General features: G+C 45.7%; 1 protein-coding gene across 3 annotated transcripts in view; it reads right to left on the reverse strand.

Moving 5' to 3' along the window:
- Positions 1–318: 318 nt before the first annotated feature.
- The window catches only part of TCP11 (t-complex 11), a 47648-nt gene continuing 33589 nt past the window's right edge, over positions 319–14377 (reverse strand). For all 3 annotated transcript variants that reach the window (XM_027524409.1, XM_027524410.1, XM_027524411.1), the window contains 6 exons: positions 4783–5003; positions 3935–4071; positions 3481–3698; positions 3214–3395; positions 2077–2243; positions 319–982 (listed from right to left, as the gene is read on the reverse strand). In XM_027524409.1, the coding sequence (XP_027380210.1) occupies positions 750–982; positions 2077–2243; positions 3214–3395; positions 3481–3698; positions 3935–4071; positions 4783–5003 (1158 nt within the window). In that variant the 3' untranslated portion in view covers positions 319–749. The remainder of the gene's footprint in view (positions 983–2076; positions 2244–3213; positions 3396–3480; positions 3699–3934; positions 4072–4782; positions 5004–14377) is intronic.

Here is a 14377-nt window from a genome sequence, read left to right on the forward strand (position 1 = left end):
AGCTGAGCCGCTTACTCCTTCGGACCCCTTATTGCGTCATTTGAAACCTTCAGCAGGGGAACGTTCCTGGTGCTCTGGCGGCTAAGACTCCCAGCTCCCAAAGCAGGGGGCCTAGGTTTGATCTCTGGTCAGGGAACTAGATCCCACATGCCACAGCTGGGAGTCAGTCTGCCACAACTAAAGATCCCACAGCTAAGACCCAGCATAGCCAAATAAAACTTTAAAAAAAAAAAAAAAGAATGAAACCTTTAGGGGAATTTGGTCCTGGAAATGAGGTTTCCAATAATTTTTTTCAATCATGCCCAAATCTGAACTGAATTAGACAAAACAAACTCCTAAATTCCAGAAATACACTCACACTTTAAGTAATTCCACAGAGTTTTCAGAGCCCTTAGAGAAATACCTTTACCCTCAGAGAACAGTGTTAGTACCGGGTGTCTTAGCTTCTCTGCTCCGTGTGCTGAAGGCGGCACCTGGAGGAAAAACCGGGGCCTGCTGGCTGCTCGGCTAGTGGGCGGCTGAGCATGCAGGGCCTGGCCACGGCTGCGGCACACGAAGCGGGGGCTTGCTTGCAGTTCAGAAGTTTATTGGTGGACGCATTTGGGCCAGCTGGAGCTCACACACGAGGTCACTACAGCGTGGTGCGCTGGCTGCAGGCGGGGAGAGGGTGTGCTGCTTGGTGACGTCACCCCAGGAAGATGGCGGGCTTCGCTGCTGGGTCCAAGGAGCCAGGGCCCGAGCCAGCGCCATCAGAGAGATGCCACTTCTGTCTCCAGCACCTGAGCTGGGGGGAGGAGGCTCTTTAAGATCTCTGTGTAGTAGGGGCCAAACACCTGCTGATTGTGGTGTGTGAGACTGACGAACTTCTGGCCCAGTTCTGCCAGCTCTGCCTCGATGAGGGTGAGGCCTCCAGGGAGGTCCAGCAGAGACCGCTGCACACCAAGAACCAAACAGCATTTGAGGAACAAGTGGATCCGCTGATCTGTGAGTAGGGAAAGATAGTGAGAAGGCAAATAATCTTCAGGGGGAAACACTGCCCACCACACTCCTAACTTCAAAGTTAAATGAGATACACACTGACCCACCCACTCACCTAGAGAGAAGGACATCTGTTTTGTTTGGAAAGGGACCCAGCTCCTAAGGACAGAGCAAAGATCCAAAACTACTAGGCTAGTACATTTCTATTCAAAAGTTTCCTGAAGTATCCGTCAGATAGATCCTATTGTCTGATGCAACAGGAGGATCTTCGACTGACCCTTCAGATGGCTGAGGTTAAGAGCTAAGTCAAGTTCACAGCTGCCAATTCAACGTGGGAGAGGGGAAATCCCTGCTTTGAGGACATGTCCCCCAACCTAATTCAGCATCAATTTCTTGTTGGCAGGGGGTGGGTGTCACATGTCTTGGACTGTAGCCAGAAATGACCCAGAAAGTCAAGGATGACTTAGCCAAGTTGGACAGTATGCCAAATCTTTGTGACCCCATGAACTGTAGCCTGGCAGGCTCCTCTGTCCATGGGATTATCCTGGCAAGAATACTAGAGTGGATTGCCATTCCTCCTCCAGGGGATTTTCCTGACCCAGGGATCGAACCCACAGCTCCTGTGGCTCTTGCTTTGGTGGGCAGATTCTTTACCACTGAGCTACCTGGGAAGCCATCAGAAATGACCCAGAAAGCCAAGGATGACTTAACCAAGTTGGACAGTATGCCACACCGAGAAGCCATGAATTGCTGGTGCAAATCTCCCTTAGAACCAACAGAGTCAGTCTTCTTTATCTTCTTAAAAAATTTTTGGTTGCACCTCACAGCATGCAGAACTTCCCTGACCAAGGATCAAACCCGAGCCCCCTGCAGTGGAAGCGTGGGGTCTTAACCACTGGACAACCAGGGAAACCTCATAGAGGCAGTCTTTAAACTAAAAGGCATGTATTTTCAACCCAGCATTTTGCAAAAACTAAAGCCTACCCAGTGACCTGTCCAGTTATCACACTTTTTATTGTTAAATGGCTCGGTGAGCAATGTCCAGGGGTCGGGATCGGCCTCTCCCTTCACCATTCTCGCCCCGACGGGCACACTCACCAATGACGCTGCGGACACAGTTCTCCTTCCTGGCGACGTCCTGGAGCTGCCCTATCAGAGAGGCCGTGTTGTCGCTGCTCAGAGCAGCCAGGCCCATGTTCTTGAGGCTCTGGTGGATCTCCTGAGCCACCTGTTCGCTCACAGTCAGCATAGCCTCCTCCTCAGGCCTAGACCATGGAGGAGAGCGAGCTGGGACCCGGGGGTGGCCACGAGCCCCGATGCTCCACACCGTAAGTCAGGCCCACACCAGGGAGACGCCCGGCCACCCTGCCGCCCTCACCCCAGACCCTGGGAGCTTGAGCCCGGTGGGCAGGGCAGGGTTTCCACCGTTACCCTCCAGACAGTATTCTCTGTGTGATACCACGTTCTTCTTAGAAAACGAGATAGACTATAAAATCAGCTCTGGACAGGGGTTGCATATCCACTCAGAACGTTCCAACTCCATGTAATATATATATGTGCACTTTTAAGACTTTCTTGGACATTTTCCACGGTCATCTGTCCTGCTCTCACAATTACAATAACAAACCTGGCCTTCGGATTCCACTGTTTCCTCTCCCAGGGTGTGTCACCCTGCACGCAGTAGGCGCTCAGCCAACACTGCTGACTGGCTCCTGGAGTTAGGTAAGACCAGCCCACACAACTAGAGAAAGGCTCCTCTGTAGCAACAACATGGAATCATTTTACAGTAAACAATCCTCCTTACTGCCCTGTTGGAAGAAAGTTTTATTTTTCTTTGTCAGAAGTCTCAAGGGAGATAAATTGGAAGATTGAGATTGATGCATATATTCACTACTACATATAAAACATATCACTAATAAGGACCTGCTATGTAGCACAGGGAGCTCTACTCAATACTCTGTAACGCCCGTGCGGGAAAAGAATCTTAAAAAGAGCGGATAAATGTGTGACCGATTTACGTTGCTGTGCACCTGAAACTAACACGACACTGTAAATCAATTACACCTCGATAAAAATTTTAAAAAAGCAGCCTCAAGAGCACTTAAGGAAAGACACCCCGCATCTCTGTGGCTGAGTCCACAGGGCCTTTCTGCGGTTCATGGGAACGCGAGGCATCCTGCCTCAGCCGCCGTGTCCTCACCCCACTTTGGTCTAAAACAGACCTCTGCAGCTCACCTGGACTTGAACTCCTCCAACAGGGCTCTGGTTACACGTTTCAGCTTATCCACAAACTGAGGTGAGCCAAACAGGACGCTGCCAGAGAAGCTGCTGGAAACCAGCAAGACGGAGGCCAGGATGGTTAGCTGGCGCAGCTGTGCCTCCAGCTCCTGCAGCCGCGCTCGGTCCGTCAGCAGGGTCTGGGGGGCAGGCGGGGCGGGCCGTTAGGGGGCGGCCCCGGGCAGGCCCTGCGCCCGCACCACAGGGCCGGGCGCCCCCTCCTACCTCAGGGAACTCGTCGTCTTCAGGGTCCCAGAGGAGGAGGTTCAGGAAGCCCTGGGACAGCACCATGGTGGGGCTGAGGGGCTCCGGGCTGCTGGCCGCCTCGCCGGGGGAGGAACAGGGCGAGCTGGCAGCGTCGGCGGCGTCGGGGCCGCTGGGCGGTGGCGCGGACAGCTGTGCGGCCGCGCGGGTCAGCCAGCGTGCGGTGTGATCCAGGAGGCCTGCGCAGAGCGGAGGCCCCCTCAGCACCGCCCTGCGGCCTGGGGACCGCGGGTGAGGTCTCCTCCCCTCAGCAGGGAAACGCTTTGGTCGGGCCAGCAGCCTTCTGCCGCCCCTAGTCTGAGCGAGAAACTCTGTTCTTAAACAGAGGCAGAGTTCCCTCCCACATCATAAAGCCAGAACCCAAGGTCATACTCCCCACCCCCACCCCCGCTCTCCCTCAAGTTTATATACATACTGGGCTGCTTGTTGAGAAGGTCCTGAAATTTCGCTCGTTCGTACTGGATGGAATGTTCCTGCAGCTGGGGCTGAAGGCTCTGGATAGTGTAGTTCACCATGTCCATTTTCATCAGGCCCAGAACCTGGAAGATCCCTCTGACACAGGAGAAAATGGAGTATTTATACTATGAAAGGATGTTTCCCTACTTTCTCCAGTGGGGGCGGGGCGGGGAACCTACACAAGGTATCATTAAATCACTGTATTCTAGAGGTGGGAGGGGCTTTAGGTCTGGCCTCTGAAATTTACAAAAGATGGCACTGTGGCCCAGGACCCAAGGCCCAGAGTGAATGACTGGCAGCACTAGCAGCAAGTAAGTCTCTGGATGTTGCAGCCTTTGGACTTTTTCACACCAGCCATTCTATGTCTCTTTAAAAAAAAAAAGTAGTCAGTAGAAGGAAATACATCAGCATGACAACAAATCTCTCTGAACAGTAAGATTACATCTGATGTTATTTCTGATGCTATTTCTGGACAATTCACTTTTTTTTTTAAACTTTCTGGGTCTTGGTTTCTATAACTCTGAAAAAGGGATCGTCTCCAATCTCTATCTTCACATTGTGTGAACTGCAATAAGAAAGCCTGGCATAGGGGTGTCTGAGTTCCTTGGAAGAAAGGATTACATACTCCAGTGACCTACGGTAGGATGGTACACAGGGAGCCAAATCAATCTAAGGCCATCTTCAGAAAAGAAAAGCGAATGGACCACGGAAAAGAGGAGTCCAGTCAGGTCTTCAGTGGGGAAGAGACAGCAGCTGTGAGTCAGTGTCCCGCCCAGCTGTGCCCGGCCCAGTGGTCAAGCTTCACACCTCAGTAACCAAACAGGGTCTGAGATGTTCTCCAGTTTCTGCACTGCCTCATCACGAACCGGTGCACACAGCAGAGTCATCATGTTGAGAATGTACTTGGAGAGATGAGGGACATTCAGGGCCCCGTGTTCTGCTTCCTGCGTAAGGAGGTCCATGTCCAGGGCTTCTTCAATCTCACTTCTTAGGCGGTTCTGGCGTGGTAATAGCAGCGACAGCAGGATCTGCCCAGGAAAGAAAGTCAGAGGATGAGATGCTTTCTGTTCAGAGCCCCCAACTCTCTCTAATGGACAATCCCCCTTCAGCCAGAGACATCCCAGCCTATGTCTTTTAAGGATCAAGAAGTTAGGTCCCTTACAAAAAGCACATGAAAAGATGCTCAACATCACTCATTATTAGAGAAATGCAAATCAGAACTATAGTGAGGTATCACCTCACACTGGTCAGAATGGCCATCAAACATCTATAAACAATAAAAGCTGGAGAAGGTGTGGAGAAAAGGAAACCCTCTATATACGGTTGGTGGGCATATAAACTGGTACATTCAATGTGGAGAACAGTGTGGAAGTTCCTTAAAAAACTAAAAATAGGGCTACAATACGTCCCTGCACTCCCATTCCTGGGCATATATCCAGAGAATACCACAATTTGAAATAATACATGACTCCAATGTTCACGGCAACACTACTTACAATAGCAGGACTACTGGAAACAGCCTAAAGTTCATCATCAGGGATGGATAAAGATGACGTCATACATATATACAATGGAACATTAGTCATAAAAAAGAAAGAAAGAATGCCGTTTGCATAGACGGACCTAGAGACTGTCATACTCAGTGAAATCAGACAGAGAAAGACAAATATATGATATCACTTACATATGGAAACTCCAGAAAGAATGAAGAGATGGAGCCAAAGCAAAAACAGTACCCAGTTGTGGATGTGACTGGTGATGGAAGTAAAGTCCAATGCTGTAAAGAAAATATTGCACAGGAACCTGGAATGTTAGGTCCATGAATCAAGGCAAATTGGAAGTGGTCAAACAGGAGATGGCAAGAGTGAATGTTGACATTCTAGGAATCAGTGAACTAAAATGGACTGGAATGGGTGAATTTAACTCAGATGACCATCACATCCACTACTGCGGGCAGGAATCCCTTAGAAGAAATGGAGTAGCCATCATAGTCAACAAAAGAGTTTGAAATGCAGTACTTGGATGCAATCTCAAAAATGACAGAATGATCTCTGTTCATTTCCAAGGCAAAACATTCAACATCACAGTAATCTAAGTCTATGCCCTAACCAGTAATGCTGAAGAAGCTGAAGTTGAATGGTTTTATGAAGACCTACGAGGCCTTCTAGAACTAACACCCAAAAAAGATGTCCTTTTCATTATAGGGGACTGGAATGCAAAAGTAGGAAGTCAAGAAACACCTGGAGTAACAGGCAAATTTGGCCTTGGAGTACAGAATGAAGCAGGGCAAAGGCTAATAGAGTTTTGCCAAGAGAACACACTCGTCATAGCAAACACCTTCTTCCAACAACACAAGAGAAGACTCTACACATGGACATCACCAGATGGTCAATACCAAAATCAGACTGATTATATTCTTTGCAGCCAAAGATGGACAAGCTCTAAACAGTCAGCAAAAACCAGACCAGGAGCTGACTATGGCTCAGATCATGAACTCCATATTGCACAGTTCAGACTTAAATTGAAGGAAGTGGGGAAAACTACCAGACCATTCAGGTATGACCTAAGCAAATCCCTTACAATTATACAGTGGAAGTGACATATAGATTCAAGGGATTAGATCTGATCAGAGTGCCTGAAGAACTATGGACGGAGGTCTGTGACATTGTACAGTGATCAAAACCACCCTCAAGAAAAAGAAATGCAAAAAGGCAAAGTGGTTGTCTGAGGAGGGCTTACAAATAGCTGTGAAAAGAAGAGAAGTGAAAGGCAAAGGAGAAAAGGAAAGATATACCCATTTGGAATGCAGAGTTCCAAAGAATAGCAAGGAGAGATAAGAAAGCCTGCCTTAGTGATCAATGCAAAGAAATAGAGGAAAACAATAGAATGGGAAAGACTAGAGATCTCTTCAAGAAAATTAGAGATACCAAGGGAACTTTTCATGCAAAGATGGGCACAATAAAGGACAGAAATGGTATGGACCTAACAGAAGCAGAAGATATTAAGAAGAGATGTCAAGAATACACAGAACTGTACAAAAAAGATCTTCATGACCCAGATAACCATGATGGTGTGATCACTCACCTAGAGCCAGACATCCTGGAATGCAAAGTCAAGCGGGCCTTAGGAAGCATCACTACGAACAAAGCTAGTGGAGATGATGGAATTCCAGTTGAGCTATTTCAAATCCTAAAAGATGATGCTGTGAAAGTGCTACACTCAATATGCCTGCAAATTTGGAAAAATCACCAGTGGCCACAGGACTGGAAAAGGTCAGTTTTCATTCCGATCCCAAAGAAAAGCAATGCCAAAGAAGGTTCAAGCTACTGCACATTTGCATTCATCTCACAAGCTAGTAAAGTAATGCTCAAAATTCTCCACGCCAGGCTTCAATAGTACATGAACCGTGAACTTCCAGATGTTCAAGCTGGATTTAGAAAAAGGCAGAGAAACCAGAGATCAAATTGCCAACATCTGCCAGATCATCGAAAAAGCAAGAGAGTTCCAAAAAAAATCTACTTCTGCTTTAGTGACTTCTGCTAAAGCCTTTGACTGTATGGATCACAACAAACTGTGGAAAATTCTTCAAGAGATGGGAATATCAGACACCTTACCTGCCTCCTGAGAAATCTGTATGCAGGTCAAGAAGCAATAGTTAGAACCGGATATGGAACAACAGACTGGTTCCAAATTGGGAAAGAAGTACATCAAGGCTGTAGATTGTCACCCTGCTTATTTAACTTATATGCAGAGTACTTAATGAGAAATGCTGGGCTGGATGAAGTACAAGCTGGAATCAAGACTGCCAGGAGAAATATCAATAACCTCAGATATGCAGATGACACCACCCTTATGGCAGAAAGCGAAGAGGAACTAAAGAGCCTCTTGATGAAAGTGAAAGAGGAGTGAAAAAGTTGGCTTAAAATTCAACATTCAGAAAACTAAGATCATGGCATCTGGTCCCATCACTTCATGGCAAATAGATGAGGAAACAGTGGAAACAGTGACAGACTTTATTTTCTTGGGCTCCAAAATCACTGCAGATGGTAACTGCAGCCATGAATTAAAAGGCTCTTGCCCCTTGAAAGAAAAGTTATGACCAACCTAGACAGCATATTTAAAAGCGGAGACATTACTATGCCAATAAAGGTCCATCTAGTCAAGGCTATGGTTTTTCCAGTAGTCATGTATGGCTGTGAGAGTTGGACTATAAAGAAAGCTGAGCGCCGAAGAATGATGCTTTTGAACTGTGGTGTTGGAGGTGACTCTTGAGAGTCCCTTGGACTGCAAGGAGATCCAACCAGTCCATCCTAAAGGAAATCAGTCCTGAATATTCACTGGAAGGACTGATGCTGAAGCTTAAACTCCAATATTTTGGCCACCTGTTGCAAAGAACTAACTCATTAAAAAAGATCCTGATGCTGGGAAAGACTGAAGGTGGGAGGAGAAGGGGACGACAGAGGATGAGATGGTTGGATGGCATCACTGACTCCATGAACACAAGTTTGAGTAAACTCTGGGAGTTGGTGATGGACAGGGAGGCCTGGTGTGCTGCAGTCTATGGGGTCGCAAAGAGTCGGACATGACTGAGTGACTGAACTGAAATGACATATGGAATCTAAAACAATGGTACAAATGAATTTATTTACAAAACAGAAATAGAGCCACAGACGTAGAAAACAAACTCATGGTTACCAGGGTGGAAAGCAGTGGGGGAGAGGAAAGGTATAAATTGGGAGACTGGAAAAGACAATATGCACTATTATATATAAAATAGTAACTAATAAGGACCTACTTTATAGCACAGGGAACTCTTCTCAATACTCTATGACCTATTTGGAAAAATAATCTAAAAAAGAGTGGTTATATGTATAACTGAATATTTTGTTGTACAGCAGAAATTAACACAATATTATAAATCAACTATAATCCAAAAAAATTTTTTTTAAAAAAAGAAGTGAGGCCCGTCAATTTCTTAAAGAATATTATTCATCTTTGTTTAGGGACCAGTGATAGTGCAAGGGTTAGGGGATCAACGACAGCAGCAGTAAGTGTATCATTCTCTACACAGATTGAGATAGAGAGAAGTAAAATCAAGGGGTATGGTAAAAAAGAAATGCAAGGTACACAGATATAAAACATACAGCATTACATGGTGCTAAAGTACTCTTTAAAAATCTTCTTAAATTTTTATTTTATTTACTTATTTTTGGCTGCACCGAGTCTTCGTTGCTTTTGCATAGGCTTTCTCTGGTTGCATGAAGCGGCAGCTACTCCCCGCTGCGGTGGCTTCTGCTGCAGAGCACAGGCGCTAGGTGCACAGGCTCCAGTAGTTGCAGCACACGGGCTGCAGAGCGTGGGCTCTGTTGCCGCACACAGGCTTAGCTGCTCTGCACCATGTGGGATCTTTCTGGACCAGGGATTGAACCTGTGTCCCCTGCACTGGCGGGCGGACTCCTATCCACTGCGCCACCAGGGAAATCTGAGGAGGTACTCTTAATTTTCCAAAGCAAGCATTTTTGAGGTTTAAATTTTACTTCAAAGAATGAAATAGGCAAAGGAACTGTTAAAAGTCCCTTGAAAATAACTTATTAACAGAAAAATATATAAGTTCCCTGTGGACAGAGACTGTCTTATTCACATCTGTGCCTCGGTAATATACAGATACTGGTGATGGTGAGGAATAGTGTTAGTTATTAATAATTGAATAGAATACTGTATCGTCACAGCAAGGTCCCAACTATTTAGCTTCATCTTGAACAAGTAAAACCTGCTCCGCACTGTCCATTTAAATGATAAACTATGCCAATTATGCATCCGGAGCCTCAGTTCCAAATCGGCCCGTCAGTGCCTACTCTGGGAAAATGCGCTGGGCCCTTTCATTTTCCTCTGCGGGCTGGCACAGTGTTATGTTCTGCCGGCAGAGGGTGCTAAAGAGACACAGCAAGAGGAAGAGGCTCTCTTTCCAGGCTCCAGGGTGCTCTTGCCAGCAAGTTCCCACAGCACAGCAGCGTTTCCTTGTTCAAATCGCCCTGAGGTTTCTTCTGCCTGACTGGACCCTGACTGATACAAAATCTGCACAGTGAGTGAGGTTTGAACTCAAATGGCCACACGTCCAGTGGACCTGATGAGCAGAAAGTAGCAAGTACTTAAAATGTCTCAAAAAAACATGCAAACTAGAGCCTGGCAGATAATCCCTGTAAGAATGGGCAGCCCATGACCTCAGGGAAGTGACTTAAGAGTTTCAGTGATCTGAGCCTGTCAAGCCATCCACTCCAAGATGAAAGATAAGCTGCTGCACATCAAACAACCCATCATGAAAAAAGGCAAAACACTTGTCCATCTTTGTAGATTTTCAAGGTAACATACACCACATTTGAGACTGCTACTGTGACATTCATTTAGAGTCACTCACAAGGCTGCCAGTTTCAAGTGGAACCAAGCAAAACTTAGGCTCTGCAGCAAGCCCAGCCCGAGCCAGGAGACTTGATGATACCTGAAGTGTCCCTGGCGAGTTGTGGATGCTGTACACACCCTCTGAGCAAGTACCGACAGGAGCAGCACAGCACAGACTTCTAGGATTTGGGAGCAAACCTATGCCCTCTTCTGGGGATAACTATTTGCCTTTGGAGAAATCATTCTGGCTTGCTCTTGACCCTTGGGAGAAAGCAAACACCTTAACACGGACAATGGGTAAGATGTGGCCTGAGCGTCCCGTCAGGCGTTGTCTGACCGACCTAGGCACCAGACTGGACATGCACACAGCCACCTATCGTCAGATGAAAGTGGCCCATAAGAGACCAAGCATATACTGGCGTAAGGAGACACACAAAGCACGCTAGAATACAGAGCCCAGAAATAAAACCTGGACGTATGGTCACATGGTTTTTGAAAACAATGCTGAGGCCATTCAATGGGGAAAGGACAGTCTTTTCAACAAATGGTATTGGGGAAAACTGGATATCCACATGCAGAAAAGTTAAGTTGAACCATACCTACACCAAATAAAATATAACTCAAATTGGGTAGAAGACCTAAACATAAGAGCTTAAGTTCTGAAATTCTCAGAAGAAAACAGGAGCAAATCTTCACGATTTTGGATTTCACAAGATATGACACCAAAAGCAGAAGTTACCACAGACTAGATGAATTGGGCTTCGTTAAAATTAAAACATTTGTGCATCAAGGGACACATCAAGCAAAGTAGGGGGGGAGCTACCCACAGAACTGAAGAAAATATCTGCAAATCATTTATCTAACAAGGGTCAAGGATACAGAATGTTTAAGGAACTTTTACAACTCAACAACAAAAAGACAACTCAATTTTAAAATGGGCAAAGGACTTGAGTAAACATTTCTCCAAAGACAATGCAGAAGACAGCGCCAAGCACAGGGAGATACTCATCACCACGGGCCACAAGGGAAATGCAAGTCAAAACCACAACAAGACTCCGCGTCAGACGTGGCTGCACCAGGGGAAGATGTCTAATGTTTTTAAAAAAGGAAAAATACATGCTGAAAAGTCAGTGAAAATGTTGAGAAATAGGCAATTTCTGGTGGGAATGTAAATGGTAAGACACCGTGGAAAACGCTCCAGTGGTTTCTCAGTAAATTAAACATCATCACATGACGCTGCAGTTCCACTCCTGGGCGTATATCCCAAAGACGGGAAAAGAGATGCCCAAACAAAGCCTTGGACACAAATGTCCCCCAGCAGCACTATTCACAACAGCAAAAATGGGAAAACAACACCAACGCCCAACAGCAGATGCATGGATTAACAAAATGTAGGATTATCCATACAAAGGAGTATTTTCAGCCACAGAAAGAGATGACGCTCTGATCCATGCTACAATGAGGACCAACCTTGAAAACATTATGCTAAGTAAAATTTGCCATATGCATAAGGACAAATGTTGTATGATCCACTTATGTGAGGTACTTACAGCAGTCAAATTCACAGAGACTGAAGATAAAACAGAAGCTACCAGGCACTGAGGGAAGAGGTATATGAGGAGTTACTGTTTAATTTTGTTTGCGAAGATGAAAACATTTTGGAAATGGATAATGGTGATGGATGCATAACATTGTAAATGCCACTGAATTGTAACCCTTAACATCATTGTAACCGTTAACATTATTAAAATGGCAAAAAGTTTATGCTTACCATAATAAAAAAAAATCCCCCAAAACACAAACAACTAAGTCTATAATGTGGCACTGCTCCCCCAGGGAGGATCAGCCAGCCATCTGGTAGCAGACGATTTGTTTAGGACCTTTCTGGACCTCTTCCTTCACTGAGGGGGCAAAGACTCACCTTCAATGGAACAAACACATTCTGAATATAAAGCTGTCTTCTCTACCTCTGTTAGGCACCAAAACCCATGTACTCACAGAATCTCACAGAAGGCCTTATCCACTGTCTGGGTTCTGGCATGCCCCACAGCATTGCATCTGATCAAGGAACTCATTTTACAACCAAGAAAGTACAGCAATGGGTTCATACCCACATGCCCCCTCACAGAAAGTTGACTGATCTTAACTGAAAAGTGGAATGGCTTATTGAAGACTCAGTTATAGCATTAGCTGAGAGATAATATCCTGAACTGAAGAAGTTCTGTCTTGCAAGATGCAATATATGCTTTGAATCAAAACTATTATGCAGTGCTGTTCCCTAAAGAGAGAAGACTTGGTCCCAGAATCAGGGGTGGAAGTAGGGCTGGCTGCTCTCTCTATTAAATCTAAAAACCCACTTGCAGAACTTTTGTTTCCCATCCTGCCAACTTCGGGCCCTGCTGATTTGGGAGGAATGCTTGCACTGGTTCCACAGAATTAGAAGGTAAGACAGCCCCCTAGACAGTGTATTAGAAAGCAGAGACATCACTTTGCTGACAAAGGTCCATCTAGTCAAGGCTATGGTTTTTCCTGTGGTCATGTGTGGATGTGAGAGTTGGACTATAAAGAAGGCTGAGCGCTGAAGAATTGATGCTTTCCAACTGTGGTGTTAGAGAAGACTCTTGAGAGTCCCTTGGACTGCAAGGAGATCAAACCAGTCAATCCTAAAGGAAATCAACCCTGAATATTCATTGGAAGGACTGATGCGGAAGCTCCAATACTTTGGCCACCTGATGCAAAGAGCTGACTCATTGGAAAAGACTCTGATGCTGGCAAAGACTGAAGACAAAAGGAGAAAGGGCGGCAGAGGATGAGATGGCTAGATAGCACCACCAACTCAATGGACATGAATTTGAACAAATTCCAGGAGACAGTGAAGGACAGAGGAGCCTGGTGTGCTACAGTCCATGGGGTCGCAAAGAGTTGGACGCAACTTAGCAACTGAACAACAACATCACTGAGCCAACAAGGCAAAAAAGGAGTTCCTCTCTGGACTAGAATACCTGACCCTGAGCACCAAGAGGAAGCTGGGCTGCTGCTGCACACTGGGGGCAAGAAGGACTGTGTCTGGAATCTGGAAGATTCTGAGGTACTTCTTGGTATTTCCATACCCAATAATAAAGGTCAAGGGGAAACCACAGCATACAAACAGCAAAAGAAAAATGCCTGAGCACTCAGACTCTTTGGCAATGAAGGTTTGGGTCACTCTGTCAGATAAAAAACCCCAACACCGGAAGACAAGGAAAATATGGAATGAATCATAAAATGAAACCACAGATACCAAACACAGCCCTGTGACCATTACAGAAACAAAGACCATACATTTTCTCTCTGCTTCTTATAAGCATGGGTTTATTTGTATATGCTAACCATTTTCTTCTCTCTCCCATGACTGTTTTAATTTTTATTTCATATTGGAGCATAATTGATTTACAATGTCATGCTAGTTTCAGGGGTACAGCAAAGTGATTTCAGTCATCTTTTCCAGACTCTTTTCCCATACAGGTTATTACAGAACATCAAGTAGTCTATTGTGCTTTACAGGAAGTCCTTACTAGATTATCTACTTTTTCACATTTATTAATTTATTTATTTTTCTGTGCCAGGTCTTAGTTGCACGCTGAGGCTCGATCCTGCCTTTGCGTATGCCAAGCCTCCTTCCTCAGAGGAGCTCCGCCTGCATGCAGCATGTGGGACCTAGTTCCCTGATCAGGAATCGAACCCAGGTCTCCTGCATTGGGAGCATGGTGTCAGCCTCTGGACCACCAGGGAACACCCAGATTATACACACCGTAGTGTGTATATTGCTGCAAATGGCATCACTTCATTCTTTTTATGGCTGAGTAATATCCCATTGTGCATATGTACCATATCTTCTCTATCCATTCATCTGTCTAAGGACATTTAGGGTGCTTCCATGTCTTAGCTACAGTAAGCAGTGCTGCAATGAATACTGGGGCACATGTATCTTTTGAATTATGGTTTTCTCTGGATTTGGAGAAGGAAA

Source organism: Bos indicus x Bos taurus, chromosome 23 (assembly GCF_003369695.1).
Source record: "Bos indicus x Bos taurus breed Angus x Brahman F1 hybrid chromosome 23, Bos_hybrid_MaternalHap_v2.0, whole genome shotgun sequence".
Lineage (NCBI taxonomy): Eukaryota > Metazoa > Chordata > Mammalia > Artiodactyla > Bovidae > Bos > Bos indicus x Bos taurus.